Genomic DNA, 18,644 nt, shown 5'->3' with positions numbered 1-18,644 from the left:
TATAACTGAATATGAATATATATTTCTCTTTCCCATTACAGAAGTAGAGGCATAGGGTACACACTGTCCTCCAATGTGATTTTCCCTATGTTGAAGATATTTATGTTAGTTGAAGAGCTGACTGGCTTGCCATATTTGTAATATACAGCTCTAAAGTGAAAACTAATTTTTTGCACAGAATAAAGACACGCCTTTATTGTTTTCTTTTCATTCAACCTGAAATTTAAAAAAACCTGCTAATTCCTGATAAAAATATTAACCCCTCTTGCATAGAAATAATTTATTGGTAATAAAATTATAAATACATGATACGTGCCTCTTGTTTCAACCATTTAGGATTTTTTAACAATAAATTTAAAATATTTCTGGTTTATTTTACATATGAAATTGTGCTACACACTGAATAATTTTTGCCTACAGAAAGCAGTTAATGTCAACAAATATAACCAAGCATATCAAAAGGTACATCATTGCACTGTTCTTTTTTTCTTCTGGGAGATTTTTACTAACATACATTCTTTCACTTGGCCTTATATGCAAATATGCTAAGTTATTTATTCAACAAGTATTTAGTGAGGGCATATGACTACATTACTTTCTTTCCTTTCTCCTTCTTTCTAGAACATTCTATAATTTCTGTGTGAAATTACTTAAAATTAAAGACGTGTGAGTAGGAAAAGACAGTTTCTTAAGCAAATTTCAACTCACATTATTTTTTTCATTTTTATTAATCTGAGAATATAAAATTGTTTAATAATTTTTCAAAAGCTTAAGAGAAGTTTTAATTAAATACTACTTTAACCATAAAGATGATGCTAGTGTATATTGTGAACTTTGGTCCCGTAGTCAAGAAATTTAGGTTTTATCACTATCTTCGCAACAAAAAAGTCATAAACAGTATCTAGAACAGTGTGTGGCTCAGTGTTCCAGTCAAAGAGAAACGTCGTTTGACTAGAATAATTTAATAATACATTTTATTATCTGCATACTTCCTTTCATATCCAGAATACTGAAATGAAAATGTCTATGCTGTGGTAGGCAGAATAAAGGCATCCCTAAAGATGGCTGCTTCCTAATATCCTGACCTGAGTATACTACCTACATGGCAAAAAGGACTTTGCAGATGTAATTAAGATTATAAACCCTGAGATGGGAAGCTTATCCTAGATTGCTCACGTGGGCTAAATCTAAACCAAGGAATGCCCGTGACTGCTAGAATCTGGAAAAGGCAAGGAAATGGACCACCTTAGAGGCTCCAGAAAGGAACAGAGCCCTGCCAATACCTTGATTTTAGTCCAATAAGACCTATGTTGGACTTCTAACCTACAGAAATATGAGGTGATAAACTTGTGTTATTTTAAGACACTACATTTGTGGTAATTTTTACAGCAGAAATAAAAATTTAATACTTCAAGCACATGGGAGAGTTGAAAATAAAATTGAAGAATTCATTAATATTTACCAAAAAACCCAGTTTATGTTCTATTAGCAGTCAAAAATTGAAGCATCCACAAGGGATTCTTACTGTTTTTTAAGGACCAGTATGGAATACAAAAACTTATGAATGTAAAAAAATAATCCACTGTCAATCACCTATAAAATTATGTAAATTTTTAGACTTCATTTAGGGGTTACTTACCTGTACCCAAATATATGAACAAAACAGTTTTTTATGGTAACGTTTGTTGCATCCCTAGTACTTACAGTACATCAAACACAGAGTAGGCAATCAGCAAATAATTGTTGAATGAATAAAAGAAGGACTAATATAAGATTGGCAAATCAAGAGAAATAACCTAATAATTAATAATTATCTGCATTTGTAGAATTCTACAGAAGGTGTCATATATTTAAAACAGTAAAATTCACTCTTCAACACTTTTATCCCTGTAGGAATATAAGTAATAAAGTGAAAAAAAAATGAAATCAAAAGAGCCCCAATGTGCCTTTGAAATATAATCCAGTTTGTTCCCTAATAGATTATCATAGTGGAGACCATGAAATAAAAACCCAATAATGAAAATTTAATAACCCTAAATACTGGTTGTACTTAGTAAAACATTAATAAAGGGAAAATACAAAAGGAGCTATTTTGCATTTTAGAAAGTTTTCTTATTTTTTAAATAATCCCTGTCACTGTCCAAAACTTCAACATTTCTAGTTTATAATTTGTGGTAAAACTTAGACAAAAGACGTTAAGACAACCTGGTAGTAAAAAATTAAATGCCTTCATTTAAAAACTAATAAATGAAAAAAATTTAGCAATCTAACCTCCAAAGAGACCAGTTCCCTAATTGTGTTTCTCTAATTCTATTCTGGACAAATAATCTTGAATAAAAAAGAGATTTATGTATAGAGAATGCAACAAATTTTTAGTCTAACAAAATTTATGCCTAATTCAAATGTCCAACAAAAAAAGAATGGTTAGGAAAATGGATCATATATTTAAACATCATGTACTAAAACATATATAGCACAAAAAAAGTGAGTGTGAAAAAATTTAAACTTGGTTTGATCTTAATTATTTTAAAACATTCATAGAAAAAAAAGTAGAAAGAAATATGCCAAGTTTTTACATATAATTCATGGCATTATGGATTATTTAATTTTATGTTTTTTACCCTGTTTCTAAAATTTTCAATATTAAATTATTTTATAATCAGAAAAAGCATTTTGTAATGTAAAGGAAAAGTTCTAATGTAAACAATTACTTCTTGATCATTCAGCGTTTCAAATGCTATAATCTTATCAATTCCACAAAATCTCCTGAAGGAATGGGCTGTTTTAGACCAAATCAAGGAGTTTCCAGTGGCATCAAAGTACGTTTTAGGTTTAATCTGAGGAACAAAATCATCTTAAATAATGAAAGTCAATAATAACTATGAGGAAATTGAGTGCTGATAATAGGTTACAGATAAATATTTTACAAGAGAAAAAGCCTATTTTTGGCAAATTACCAGAAATGTCCAATACAGTGAAGTAATGAATTTCCCCAAACAGGAAGTGTAGAAACAAAGGTTAGATGTTGAAGGAAAAGATTATTTTATTTATACAATCACTAATGTTACCTACATAGTGTTAAGTGTCTGAATTATTATGTATGTATGTAATCACATACTCTGTTTGCAGGTATTTAGGACATAAATTCCCTAATTTGTAGAACTAATGTGGGTAAAAATTAGTTTTATATATCACTGCAGGTCAAATAAAAAGGAATACATTGGTGGAATTATAACTTACTGTGGTAGCACAATGAATATCTTTCCATACTGTGGCTTCCCTGGAGAGATCAGAGGCTTCAAACAAATTATCAAAAATCACTTCCCCAATCATGTCATGTCTAGAAAATCTGTCAAAGTCATACACACCGAAATGTAGTTTTCGATTGCTTAGTTGATCATATGCTACAGGAAACTGAAAAGTTTCATCAAACACAGGATTTAAAGTTTTTCTGTGCACACGGGTCTGAAATTTCTTTTTCCTATCTGGAAGAAGATACATCTTCACGTAAGGGTCAGAAGTTCCTGTGAAGTCTTTAGCAGGGAGATCTAAGGCTTTGATAATTTTAACAACTAGAAGTTCATTTTCATAATCATACTGGAGGGTGAAGTTAAGCTTCCCACAGGTTTTGACATCTTCTTTCTTGTTGCCCTCAGAGTCAACTGATTTCTGTTTGTAGAGCTCTGGTTTTATTCTCCCAATGCTGGTTGTTGTTTCTCCTCTTTGTAAAATGGGTTCTGTGCCCATGCCAAAATCAACACTGGAAACCTGCATTTGCCTTGGTAGGTGTCTTCTGAAGGAATTGTGTCTGTACACACACACATACACACAAAATCGTTTAAGTAGATCATTTTGATGATAATGTTATATACAGTGGCATATAAACTCTACCCCACACCCAGGATAATGGGAGCATTATATCTACAGCAATAAACAGATGGATACACACACACACACACACACACACACACACACACAAACACACACACGAGTTACTTTTGAAAAACCAGGAATGCAATATTCAAAGAAAAACTCTCCTAAAATTATAGAAACACCTAAAACACACATATGTACATTTTTATGAGCTTTTGGTATTTTTATGTACCATAATAAGCACAAAACTTTTAAACACAATTGTAAAGAAAGATGATTACCAAAAAAGTTCAATATTCTACAAAATGTTACCTGGGTGTATCTAGATGTAAACATTATGTAAACAAATCATTCAGATGGCTGATTTCTTTTCATCTGGATATTTTGGTCTTATGAATTTCCCATTTTAGTGATGACAATATTAAAAAACATAAGTCCACATATTCTTATGCTGTGTTATTTCTAATACTTAAGATAACTAGATGAATGTGTATTTTTCAAAAGAATATATAGTTATGACAGAAAAAAATGAGTACATTTTCCTTTTTTCAACATGGAGTGGGCTTCAGAAACTCTTAAGGATTAAAAGACTGTAGAATTTTAGAGTTTGGGGCTAAATAATAGTTCTTAAAATTCAAACTGAATGTCCTATACTCACTGTTACTATTTATCTCTCCAACATTTCCAGAACATTAGGTGTATCAGCTTACTAATGGCTCATAAATGTGACTTGCATTAAGATCTGCTTCTCATAGTTTCTCCATGATTTCTAGCGTGAGCTATGTCAACTTATGTGTTTCCTCAAGGTCTGGTTCCAGGTCTTTTGTTCTTTTCTCTTCTCAATCACTCCATCAGACTAATAATCAGTTTTGGGGCTATAATTACTACCTTTAATCTGGTGATTCCCTAGATATATCTCAGATAGACAAAATCCTAGTTCCATATCTCTTTGTCTTGAAGGGGGATTCTAAACAAATGTCCTAATTTTGCCCCAAACTCAAGCAAACTAATTATTTTCTCTATTTTGCTTTCAAACCAGTTCACTCTTCCACAATCTCTGACAATAGCTCTAACATTTTTGTCAGTCACTTATGCTTGGAATCCTGCATTATGCTTGTTTGAATCACTTTTCCTTTATTTCATGGGATTTGCTTAATTTTCTAAGTCCTGTTGATTTTTTGCTTTGAGACATCTCATATAATTGTCCATTCTACTCTATTTCCATTGCTATTTGGTCCATATCCTCATCATCTCATACTTTGCTTTCTACAGTAGCCTTCAGCTTGGCTTTCCTTCTTTCATCTCTCTCTTAAATTCAATGTCTCTCCAGCACTTACTTCAAAATCCTTTATGCTTGTTGTTATACCTTTTTCCACTTGATCATAATTGAAAAATTATTTCTATATAAAGAAACAAACTAGGATAACTTTATCTCAGATGAGGGAATAAGCTCCTAATTAAAACTATACTGAATTTAAGACCCAATATTTTAGTTTCAGTATCTAAGTGAGTATATACGTAAAAGTCTTTACTAAGTTACTTAAAGCTTGAAGTGATCTGTTTCCCCAGATTGATTCTCAGATTGATCCCATTTTAATGCATTGAACATGCTATGAAATGTATTTTGATCCTGAATCTATTCCAGATATACAAGATCAGAGGCTTAAATTAGGGTCAGGGAATCATCAGGGAGCATTTAAGAAATAATAAGAATTTAGAAAGGAATACAGGTAGTATGTGTCGCTGTGAATTATTAAAGAGGTCTAGTATAATCCAGTTAATACATTCAATATTCTTAAGAGATTTAGAATATTTTACTAAACAATCTAATATTTCTGCCAAAATCACTTTCACTTATGCAACAATTTTAAATTTTTTTTTATTTTTGTGAGCAAAAAGCCCCCAAGAAATTAATTCCTTTTTTAAAATAAATTGATCTATAATTTCACCTCCCTAATGCTTTTCAACATAATATAATTTAAGCTTCTATCCTCTCCCTAAAAATTCAATAATTTATTTCTTATGCCACTGAATCTAAATGGGCAGCTGTAAAGCCCCTTCTAACAAGAATCAAAAAGCAGTAACATTTTTGTTCTAGTAAGCCAGTGCCCTAATTATAGAGTAAATAGTTCATGTTTTAAGTCACAGTTTAGCTAGTCAGTTAAGAGAAGCTTTAATTATTACAATGTTAAACTATTGCCATGACAACACAGATCCTCTTTATCTTCTTGAATTTTTTTTTCTCTTTTGGAATGACAGTGGTAAGTGTCTATTTAGTCTCACACAAATACCAACCAATTAAAGTACAGGCCATTTGACTGTTACTGACAGCACTCTTACCCTTCAAACCTAGGAAGGCACCGCATAAGTACTTTTCCAGATGGAGAAGGAGAAACTTTTCCCACCCTACCTGAAACATCTGAGAGTAACTACTAGATATAGTCAATATTATCTGATGCCATAGGAATAAAATGTATTAATATGGTAATTTTCAAATATTTTTTTCACCAACAGATCCTTTCTTTCAAACAAAATCAGAGACCAGAAGTTCAACATGTATGGACAGAGCTGCTTTGGTTAATGTGTGAGTAGAGTCCTGGAATCTCACTGGAAACCGTGCCAAGTTTTCCACACTACCCAGGAGAAAGCGCTTGAAGAGCATTACACTGAGATGAGATTAAAAAAATGCTGGACTGAAATCAGACTATAGTTTGGTCCCAGCCTCCCTATGGAGTAACAGCAACTTTGGGCAAGTCACTTCACTTTTTTGATGTGTACTTTCCTCATCCATAAAACCATCCTTTCATAGTTGTGAAGGTCAAATGAGATATTACAGATAATTTTGAAACCTACCATTTTTCATACTGCTAATAATTATCATTAGAGTTTAGGACACATGGAGCTGAAGGGCAAATGCCATAATGAACTCTCTGGTTCTGACAATCTCAAATCTAGGTTTCCTGTTTGGGGATACAGAGTTGGCACAAAGTCATTCTTGTGTGAGCATGTCCTGGTCTACCACCCTGGACAACAGATTCCCTCTGACTCTCACTTCTCAGCTGCAGCAGTTCTTTCTTCCTTAAGTGGGAAACCTATATCCTCCTACTCTTACTTGCAGTGTCTTTACTAACTATTAAATTTATCTTAGGTACTGCTTGAGAAATAAGAGGTGCGTTTTATTTGTTTATTCAATATATTTACAAGGAGTTCATCTCTCTTTGTTTTAATATTAATAATATTTATATAGGAAACTATCACCATATATTAAAAGTTGTAACCCTGTTTTATAGCTAAGGAGGCTCAAATAATAAGACTAAATTAATTTTCTGGTAAACAAAGTTTTCATCTTTATTTGTTTCCTATTTTTTCCATTCAATTTGAAACAATGACAAGAGTGACTCATTCAGCACAAAAATATCTGAGCATATACCATGCAGGGCACTACATATATGAAGGCAGACTAAGTTGTATAATATACCACAAGGAATTTTTGAAATTAATTCATTGTCTGATGTCAGCACAATCCTCTATATCTTTAATCTCTTCTTTAAATGTTCTTCTCACATTATTGCTTAGTAGAAGCCTGATTCTTCCCCAAGGACAGTTTGCTCTGTGCCCCTCTCATGTGGTGGTTGATATTTTTGCAATAATCCTTGTTCCATTGGTCCTAGAAGTGAAGTTATCCATTCCTCTTGTCCTTCATTACCACATTCACATCATTCTCCCTAATACACCACTCCAGGCTCTAAAACTCAAGTCAACAGATCATATCCCCATTACCACTTATTGTTAGTCATTTACTAATACTCAAATCACTCCCTTTAAAGTGATTTTAATCACTTGGTTCACTAACTCTCTTTGACAATGTTTTTGCTTCGACTCCTAGCAGTGAACAAGTTTCTTCCAACTACTTGGCCTCTAGGTTCTTTTAATTTCTCTCCTCTAATAATGTTCTCTATTTACCTCAGTTACTACCATGTGCATAGCCAGATTTCGTCATTATTATTAGCTGCAAACTCTCCACAACCCCAATTTCACACATGCTTCTCTCTGAGCAACACCTCTTTCCAGCTCACACCCTCTTATACTCCAATTCAAATAACTTTTCCAACTCACAAGAACCTCCAATACACTGATTCTATCACTATTTCATAATCCCTAGTTCCTTGATGTCACTTTTCCCTCGTTATCCAGTTTCATTTCCGTTGTTAATCAATAGAGCCACTCTCACACATACATTCCCAATTCTCTTGTTGCTCTCTACCTTCTTAGTTGCAGGGCAAAACCACAGTCCTGGTTGAATTCAACTTTCCATCATTTCTATACCTGTACCTGTGCAAGTGAATACAACTAGAGAAGAACATAAAAGAAATCTCAATGTTCCATTTTAAATTCATGACCACATTCCTCATTAAACCCTAACACTGAACAGCAAACCATTCTCCCTCTCAAACTGCTAGATTCACAAGACTATTTCACACCTTCTCACCTTTCTTCAAACCTCTAACACCTTCCTCATTCCCAATCTCAATTAATGACCTTACTTCCTATTTCACTAATGAGGTTGAAGCAAAGAGCAGAAATCTTCCACCTCATCAACCCTGTTATCAGCATCTGTATCCATATATTTTACCTTTCTGATATGATTAATTACCCATGCTATTATCTAAAGCCAATCCCTCCACTTGTATATTAAATCCCATTTTCTCTCATGTCACCTTAAAGACTGCTCTTCTTTGCTTCCTGCATTATTAAGTCTGCCTCTTTGCTGGATTATTACCATCAGCACAAGAGGATACTGTTATTTCTGCTATCTTATAGGAACCTTCCATTCATTCTACTTCCTCTCTCTGTACTGCTGTTTCTCTAGCACATTTGCAGCAAAACTCCTTGAAAGAGTTGAGGATAGTACATCCACTGTCCAATTTATCTTCTCCCGTTCTATATAAACTCACTCTAACTAGTTTTTCACATACCAATTCTGACATAATAGCTCTTGAAAATGTCAATAATGTCTCCCCAACATTGCTAAACTCAGCGGTCAATCCATGGTCCTCACCCCACTTGACCTTACAATAGTCACCTGACAGTTAATCACTCCTGATTGTTTACATACTCTCTTCACTTGGCTTTCAGGTTATACCCTCCTGGTTTTCCTTCTTCACTAGTCTCGACTTCTCAGTCTACAATGCTGTTCCTGATGTCTTAATATTGGAGTACTTCTGGGATTCATCTCTGGTTTTCTCTTTCTTATCTACACTCACCTCTCTGATGATATCATCTCCTGGCTTTGAACACCATCTCTATGTGGACTCCAAGTTTACGTATGTTTCGCAGATTCTCTCCAGAATTCCAGAGTTATTATCTGGTTGCTTACTCAATTTTTCCACTAAGATTTCTAACAAAATCCTTAAACACAACAGTCCCATATCTCCTGTTTTTGGCTCCCAAACTCACTCCATTCACAGCCTCATGTTTATCAATTTTATCTTTCCAGACGCTCAGGCCAAAACATGCAGTCATTCTTGACTCCTCTTTTCTTACTCATATGCCCAAGCTAATGTGTCATAGTCTGTTTGTTCTATCTTCAAAGTATATCCTGAATCCAATCAGGGTATAGATATATATATCCATCATTAACTACCATCTCCTTGCTCTGAACCAACATCACTTCTGGCCTGGATTACAGCCTCCATAGTGTTCTTTCTGCTTCTATCCTTTTGCCTCCTTCAATGTATATACCCAAAACAACAGAGTAATCCTTTCAAAACAAGTTAGATCATGACACTCCTCTGATTAAAAACTTTCTGGTGGCTTTGCATGTTACTCAGAGTAAAAGCCAAAAGTGGTTTGGGTCCTACTACCTCTCTGATTTTTCTCCTAGCATTCTCCACCTGGTTCTCTCTGCTACACCTACACTGGCTTCCTTGCTGTGGTTGGGACACAAAAGGCAGATTCCACCTTCAGGACGTCTGCAGTGGTTCCCTTCTCCACAAGGAAAGTTCTCCACAAACACCAGCATGGACCACCCTTCCATCTCCTCATTCAGACCTACCAACCCCTTTATTTTGCACTATTATTTTCTACAGAACTTATTATCTTCTAAAACATCATGTAACTGACTTAGTTATGTTGTTTGGTTCCTCTCCACAAGAATGCAGGTAGGGAATTTTGAGTTTTGTTCCCTAATGTGTATCAAATGTCTAGAAAAATGCCTGGCACATAACAAGTGTTCTATAAATACTGTTGAATAAATAAGTCAAAAATTTTCCCTGAAGAATTTAGCCATATGACTAACAATCCAATCATAATAAAAGCTGTTTCGAGAAAAAACTGGTTTTCTTCTCAATTATGCAATGTAATGCTTAAAATTAATTTAAGTAACTTATCTTTATTCTATTCAAAGAATTGACAGGAAACTTGTTTTTTAATCGTAATTAAGGAAATGAATGTTCTTATTCTGTAAATACTTGTCCCTTGGCCTTTCACCATGTTAAAAAAAAGGTTTACAAATCATAACAAGAGATGATAAGCAATTGCTTTTGATCCAGCATATATTTAAAGGAATAGAGTATGAAGTAATTAGGTTGGTAGTTTTTGATCTACAAATAAAGTTCTGAGAACATAATATTTTATATTAAAGAAAAGAAGTAATATAAAATGAAGCCTAAATTTAAAAAAACTCAGAATAACTACTTGTCAGAATAATAAATCCAAGAATATTCTGTTTGGTATTGCTAGGTCCCTATAAGGTCTTTTGACCTTAATTATGTATTCTAGCTCTAAATTTCTATGCTCAATTTGTCATTTAGGCCTTCCCTTACTTGGAAGTATGTTGCTGGCTATCATGAGCCTCTCTCCTAGAGAGGTCAGCTAGGATTTGAAGAAAAATGTTGTAGTCCTCCAACTGAGTTGACCTACCACCCTGGGTCCCTCCTTCTGTTCCTCCACATCTCCTTGAGCATACTGTAAAGAGTGTATTGAAATCACTTGTTTCAGATGTACCTTCCAATCCCCAACCCTTCTACTAGTAGTCTTTATAATAGCATAACTAAATATTATTAATCTTTTCATGAATTTCATAATAAACACATGCTGGGATTCAAGAAATGTCTGTTGGAGTTTGTATGAAATAATTTACTACAAGATTCTTGTGACTAATAAAAGTCAACTTCCCAAGAATTATTTGTACTATGAAGAAGAAGGTCCTAATCAATTTATAATTAGTGCTTGTAAAGAGGAGATAATATTTATCAGTGCCAGAAAACAAACTCTCCAAGTTTGAATACATTTTATAAGGTTTTATCTCTGACCTTGGATCAAAGAGCCACCCCATTTCAGAAGTTAGTTTATATACCAGATACATATGTTTCATAGCGGAGATTATTTAACCACCTCAAGCACCGGCACAGCATGTTTTATGAACTTTTATTTCAAGGAGTTAGATCTCAGGTTCTCTATTGTTCTGGCCAAGCACTGCTTCTTGATATCCTAGCTGGTTAAATACCATTTAAATTCTTCCTTTGTGTAACATCTTGTCTTCCACTCCTTACAGTATCTTGGAATGAAAATTGCAATTTTTGTTATCTTTTGAGAAGGACTTAACTTTTTAAAAAATCTCAAAGAAAACTATGCACTCTAGTATTACATATTTTTATGTAATTCTTCATTTCTCTTTTAACAATCTACATTGAGTGCTCTTTCTGACTTTATGTGTGATAATATTAAGAATTACTTTTCTAAACAACCATAGCTAATTGTAAATCCATCAGCACATATGAGTCAATGATTTCTTTCCATGTCATGCTTTTGTTCATGTTCAAATGGATCTGTCACTAGGTTTCCAAATTATTTTCAGTAGGTACTTAGAATCCTCTCTAACAGTGGCTAACCTACATGATTTCTCATCCTCAACAAATATTTTGCCGCTTACAATTCACCTCATTTCACACTATTAATGAATGCACAGAAAATAGGTCCTCATACTCATCCTTGGGAGTATACCATCATTAACCTTCTTCTAATATTAGCACTGTTTATCTCACCATCTGATACTGTCTTTAAAGAAGCAAAGCAAAGTGGAGAGATCATCAGTCAATCCAAATCACTCACTTGATGCTTATTATGCACCTACCCAGTGAAGAAATTAGGAGCACATTGAAGTGGGTTATACAGACTTGTTCTTTGAGAAATTAACATCTCAGTTCTGGCACACAGCTAGAGCTCAACATTAAGAAAATAAATAATTGCTAGACTGTAGCTATGGCTTTAAAGGACAATAGCTTATAATTGGACAGAAAAAGATGCATTTTCCTTAAAGATCTTATAGTGGATAAAAAAGAGTTTATCATTCTAGACAAGGGAAGCAGCATAAGCAAAAGCACACAGGCAGAGAGTTGAGGTCTACAGGAGGATGATAAAAAGACCAAGCACCCTTCTAACTGGCAACCATGAAAGATCCATTTGGATAGATAAAATGAAGTCATAAAATTCATTTACTGATTTTTTAAAATTCAACAAATATACCCTGAGTTCCTACAGTGCTTTGTCTAGGTATCAAGATCAGTACAGAAATAAAATTGGCAGGTTTTCTGCCTAAGAAGGCAGTGCAGAGCTATATGTGTGGGGCAGTATGGACTCAAAATGTTATAAGATTTTTATCATGCCTGAACTACTATATTACTTTCAAAATAGATGCCTTTTTCTATGGTCTGTCCTACAAACTGTTGTCAAATTAATTTTCCTAAAACACAGCTCTTTATCCAAGGGACTCTTCTGCTGCAAATATTTTTGACAGGACAGACCTTGAACAATTTTGGCCATGATTCCAAGGCCTCCTCAGACTTTAATTCCAGCTGACTTTATCTTCCATTATTCCTCCACTGACATCTGTTTTCTGATCAAGGCAACGTACCTGCTGTTTTCATGATAAGATTTGCTGTTCTGTGTCTTTTCACATAAAATATTTCCATCTGGAATGCATACCCTTTTCCAATTGTCTTTATGTGAATTCCTAGTTTCCTTTGGTCTCAGTTTAATGGGACTTCTCCATACCTCAGCTAAAAATGATTTTTCTAATTATCTTAATTCCACATTCTCCACCACATAGTTTGCACTTGTAGTTCCTTATATTGAAGTTGGTATCTTATCTCTCTGCATTATGTTGTGGATTTTTTTCCAGTTCACTAGAGTTTGCAGAGTGGACAGAGTATGTAGAATACACTGACTATACCTAAAAGTTATATCTGTTGACTGTATCTACTGAGTAAGGCTATTGGATGAATCAACAGTCAATCAAGACAGATGTGATAATAATGTTAATAATAAGAAAAACACAGACGTCTGTTGGGTTGTTTGGCTGCCAGCAGGCTGATGGGGCCGAATGTCCGGGTATTTGAAAAGGAGGATGAGAACTTGGGAAATGTGGCAGTTTCCAGCAATGCTGTTAACTAATCAAGATGCTGCTTAAGAATAGTGACAAATAAAACTTGAGAGGATATGTCATCTATTGTCTGAGCCAAATAAAATGGAGTCCCAACACCAGACTAGAGCTAGGATATATTAATAAGGTGAGGAAACCAAGCATTAAAGTTAAATTTACTGTGTGTGCGTGTGTGAGTGGTGGGGTGGTGGGCAGGGGGCGGTTCTGATTTGCTAGACCTCAGTGAAAAGTTAGCATTTGAGCAGAATAATCTGATTTATAATGATGTGCCCTGGATCTCTCTGTCTGCATAATAAACTCAGCAATTTCCCCTTCCTCTCTATATAAAGGTAATTTTTAGTATGATGAAGTAATTATATAGATGAGGGGTTTTGAGAACTAGGAATAATCAAGTTTTCTACAAGGAATTCATCCCAAGGCCAAATAGATTAAACTCATGACCCTTGTTATTCGTGATAACCACATATAATTCCACATTTCTAACTGAGCAGAATGAGCAGGAAGTGGCCCTCATTCTCCAACCTCCAAACTACCTGTCCGCAGCAGACTTTAACAATCTTTGGTTGCAAAAATCCATATTCCCTTGGCTTTAACTCTTAAAACATGTTCCATCAATCTGGATAAATCTGAATTCTAACTTTCACAAGCTGCATGGCTTTAGGCAATTTTTAAACTCTCTCTGGGCTTCAGTTAACTCACAAGTAATGGGGATAATTAATAATACTTACTTCATACAGGCTGGCAGAGGATTATCAGGAAGGATGCCTGGCACAGTGACTAAATTGCAGGCACTCAAAAACAATACTTTTTTTTCTTCCTTCTTCAGCCACTCATAAACAAGGAAATTCAAAGAGGTCAATGAAATTATATCAAAATTCTAGCAGAACTATGAATTTGTATTCCACTTTTTCTCTTAAGAAAATATGAGATGTACATGTACAATCCAATTTTTAAGATTGAGAGAAAAGTTTTTTTTTCTGATTTCTTCAATTTCATGTAATAACTGAGAAATCCAGGGCTAAAATGACCTGTTGTCATTCCCTATTGCATTTCATTTCTAGAAACCAATTCTGCAACCAAAACCAAGTCTTCACACATGTGTTCTCAGTATGTATTCTTTCATTCTCCCCTAGCTAGGGATAATCAGATAAGCTGTATGTTTACATTCAGCAAATAATATTTTGGAGATAGTACTTCATTTTTCTGAGGTTTCCAAAAAAAACTCTGCACAAAGAAAGGCAAGCTATTTTCATAGTTTACCTCAATTTGTCTTCATTAATTGAGTGTCCTTATGTAGGGTGCATTTATCAACTAAAAGAGTTGAATAATTCTGAATACTAAGTTGATATATTGTCATAGCCATTATCAATATTTTAAAAAAATATTTTGTAGGTTAATTGAACATTTTTACCCTGAAATTTCTGGGTATGTTAAGGCTTTATTAAATACCATAGTTGGCCACAGTTTTCAGTTCTGATAGTAACGACAATGAAGTAACCAACCACATGAGGTAATTTTGAAGCAGTTTTTCCTATAAATATGAAGAAGTGACACATGGGATAACTATTTTATAGTTAAATATCCATAAATAAATTTAAATGAATGTATACTGGATTATAAAAATGAACTCAAATGCACTGCTCAGGAAAACTTGTCAACATAATAACTAAATATGAGGCATACCTTGGTTATAAAATTTAAATAGCTCAGAAAAGTATAAGACCTCCATCCATCCTCCTTACCCCAAAGTTTCTCATCCCCGAAGTAACAATTATTCTTACTCATCCCTCTGGAATTTATTTCAGAAAGAAGACAAGTTATTTATAGATACAATCCTTTTCTATTTTATAAAAGATATATTGAATATTCTTTCAATCCTAGTAGCAAGCATGACCCATGAAGTTTTTCAACTTGATAGATTTCCAAGCCCACAAAAAGTATGTCATGTCAGAAAGCTTGGATGCATCTTTGATTTAGAGAAGTAGGAAGGTAAGATTAGGAAGTCAATTAGTTAGCAGAAAACAGCACTCACCCCCATTGCTATTGATTTTTACCCTGTCCTAGTGTAAATTTAGTTGCTACTTCTGGGAATCAGAGGAACACTGCTACTAACATGTTTTTCATGTTAAAGATTGAAGATCATACTTAGTAGAAAAAATGTTTTTTCACAAGAATCTTTTTCCCTTTACAGTTAACACAATTCAATACACACCACAGCAAATTATTTTCCTCCAAGCAAACTTCTGCTGATTTTTCCAGGATGAGTTAAAATGCACTTCCTTAAAATGTATCTCCTTAAGGAGGTCTCCCTCTTCCTTCCTTTCATGTACACGCCTTGCTATGCTCGATATTCACCAAAGCTCTTGTGGAACTTACCATACTTTCACCAGTATAAGAGTTTGGTCTATGTGAGTTCAAATAAGCAATGAAATTTTCCAGCAGTTTATGGGGTAGGTGCTAAACAACTGTAGACGAAACATTAGTCTCTGTTACTCAGTTTTGACTGTGAACTTGTGGATGATTTCATGAAACGCATTGCAAATGGCTGTTTTCTTGATATTTATTTGTTGTTTTAAACTAAATTGAAAGACTGCAAATAGCAATGATCAAACAATGATATTTCAAAGGAAAAAGTCAATAAATAATAATCTCGGGCTTCCCTGGTGGCGCAGTGGTTGAGAGTCCGCCTGCCGATGTAGGGGACACGGGTTCGTGCCCCCGGTCTGGGAGGATCCCACATGCCGCGGAGCGGCTGGGCCCGTGAGCCATGGCCACTGAGCCTGGGCGTCCGGAGCCTGTGCTCTGCAACGTGAGAGGCCACAGCAGTGAGAGGCCCGTGTACCGCAAAAAACAAAACAAAACAAAACTCTAATTAGATGATTTTAATGAAAGCTCAAATTCCAGTAAGCCCTTTTCATGGTACTGCTCTCTGTTTGGCTTCTTTGTCCTTAATTTCTGTCTCTTCATCCCTATTTATTCTGTCCTGCCAATTCCCTCCTTATTCTATTATCTGTTTCCTGTGTCTTTCTCATTCTCCTGTTTGTCTTTTCTTTTCTCCTTTCCCACCTCAGTTTTTCTCTTAGAAAATCACATACAACACACACACACACACACACACACACACACACACACACACACATCACAAATAGTTTTATATATTTGATCTTTCCTTACCGGGATGAAGATGTAGGCTCAGTAGTTTGTCTTTGCACACGTGCGTGTTTAATTAAATGTTCTGTTAAAGCAGTTTGGACTTCTGCTGGGATATCAGGGGAAGTGTGGCTGATTTTTATTGCAGGCTCAATAGCTTTTAGTGCTGGTTCTCCATTTTCTTTAACCTCTTTTTTCTCTTCAGTCTCAAAAACTTCAGTGGGAGCACTTGACATGCTCTGTGGAAGGGTATTGACATTGGAAGTCACAGGTTTGCTCTTCCAGCAAGGCCAGCACAACTTCCAGAAGACAAAAAGTGAAACAACCAACAAGGCCAGGCCACAAAAGCTGACAACAACTGCTAACAGGCTGACTGAAATATCTGGAAAAAATTACAATGTAAAGAAATATTAAGTCATTGATAGTGTATGTAATAGGGCAGCAACAGTGGGATAATTTGATATTATGGTTATTATTAATAGTTTGCTGATTTAGAGTTTCAAAAATTTACTTTTAAGTATCTTTGTAGGGAGGAAATATTAATAATTATGTTTGGAAATTCTCAAAGGAGACAAAAATTTCTTTCCCAGAAAGTTTCCAATTGTATACAAGAAAAGCATGATATGTACATATCATTTCCAAGTATAGTACAAACGTTCCAAGAGTTTGCAAAATGAAGGTTAGCTACATGCAACCTGCCTTGAAGTCATGAAGCTTAAGATGCTCTGAAACTGTATACAACTAGAAAGGCTTCTGTTTGCTTCATGTTGGATCTAAAGATGCAACCTTCTTACTCTCTAAGCAGGTAATGTTAAATATTTGTATAAACTGCTTTCTATGGTGTAAATGAGAATAACACATTACTAATAGAGAATGGGTGCACAATTATTTGTATTTTCAAACTCCATAGGTCCTTTCTAATAAGCTTTCATGCTCCTAATTTCTAAAGTCCAAAATTGGTTGATGATTTCTTATCTAAATATCTTTAAAATATTCTTATTTAACAATAATTACAAGGACTTCCCTGGTGGTGCAGTGGTTAAGAATCTGCCTGTCAATGCAGGGGACACGGGTTCAAGCCCTTGTCTGGGAAGATCCCACATGCCACGGAGCAACTAAGCTTGTGTGCTACAACTACTGAGACTGTGCTCTACAGTCCATGAGCCACAACTGCTGAGCCTGAGTGCCACAACTACTGAAGCTCTTGTTACTAGAGCCCATGCTCTGCAAGAAGAGAAGCCACCGCAATGAGAAGCCCATGCACTGCAATGAAGAGTAGCCCCCTCTCCCTGCAACTAGAGAAAGCCCATGCGCAATAATGAAGACCCCAATGCAGCCAAAAATAAGTAAATTAATTAATTTTTAAAATTAAAATAATTACAAAATTAATATATGCTTACTATGTAAAATAATTAAAAGGGATATAGTAAAAAAAAAAGTTAATGATTGTATAAATAAACAAATGGCAGAGAAGAAACAAATCTCTCATACAAAAGCATGCCAAAAAATTTATGTGGATATTCTGCCCTCAAGGAAGTGGAGCATAGCTCTCCACTCCTTAACTGTGGGATGCACAAAGTGACTTTCTCCTAAAGAGTACTTGTATGGAAAGGGGCAAAAACGATGTAACTTTACACAGAAGAAATCTGAAAAATACTAACCTCACCCAGGTGATCAAAGGGAACATCAACAGTGACAAATCATGTTAATACCCTTGATAGGATGTGATGAATATGGCACTTTATCTTTGTGGTCTTCCTCCCCAAACCAACAACCTGAATCTAATCATGAGAAAAACAGAAGACAAATTCCAGTAGAGGGACATTCTACAAAAAACCACCAATGTTGTCCAAAAAAAAGGAAGTCTGAGAAACTGTCATAACCCAGAGACTAAGGAGACATTACAACTAAATGCAATGTGGTATCCTAGATGGAATCCTGGAGTTAAAAAAAAAAAAAAAGGACATTAGGTAAAAACTAAGGAAATCTGAATAAAATATGGACTTTAGTTAACAGTGTATCAATATTAGTTCATCAACTGTAACAAATGTACCATACTGATGTAAAATGTTAATAATAGGAGAAACTGGGTGTGGGAAATATGGGAACTCTGTAGTATTTTCCTAAATTTTTCTGCACATCTACAATTGTTTTAAAAAGTAAAAGCATTAAAAAATGT

The 18,644-nt window shown here is 34.7% G+C and overlaps 1 protein-coding gene across 1 annotated transcript in view; it reads right to left on the bottom strand.

Moving 5' to 3' along the window:
* SYT10 (synaptotagmin 10) overlaps positions 1-18,644 on the bottom strand; it is a 74,285-nt gene that overhangs the window by 35,171 nt on the left and 20,470 nt on the right. Inside the window, exons 2-3 of the mRNA XM_079937913.1 lie at positions 16,490-16,847; positions 3,241-3,808 (exon numbers count right to left, since the gene is read on the bottom strand). Coding sequence (XP_079794039.1) covers positions 3,241-3,808; positions 16,490-16,847 — 926 coding nt within the window. The remainder of the gene's footprint in view (positions 1-3,240; positions 3,809-16,489; positions 16,848-18,644) is intronic.

This window comes from Stenella coeruleoalba (assembly GCF_951394435.1).
Source record: "Stenella coeruleoalba genome assembly, chromosome: 11".
Taxonomy (NCBI): Eukaryota; Metazoa; Chordata; class Mammalia; order Artiodactyla; family Delphinidae; genus Stenella; species Stenella coeruleoalba.
Note: the sequence above shows the minus strand (reverse complement) of the source record. Positions and strands in the feature narration are given on the sequence as shown.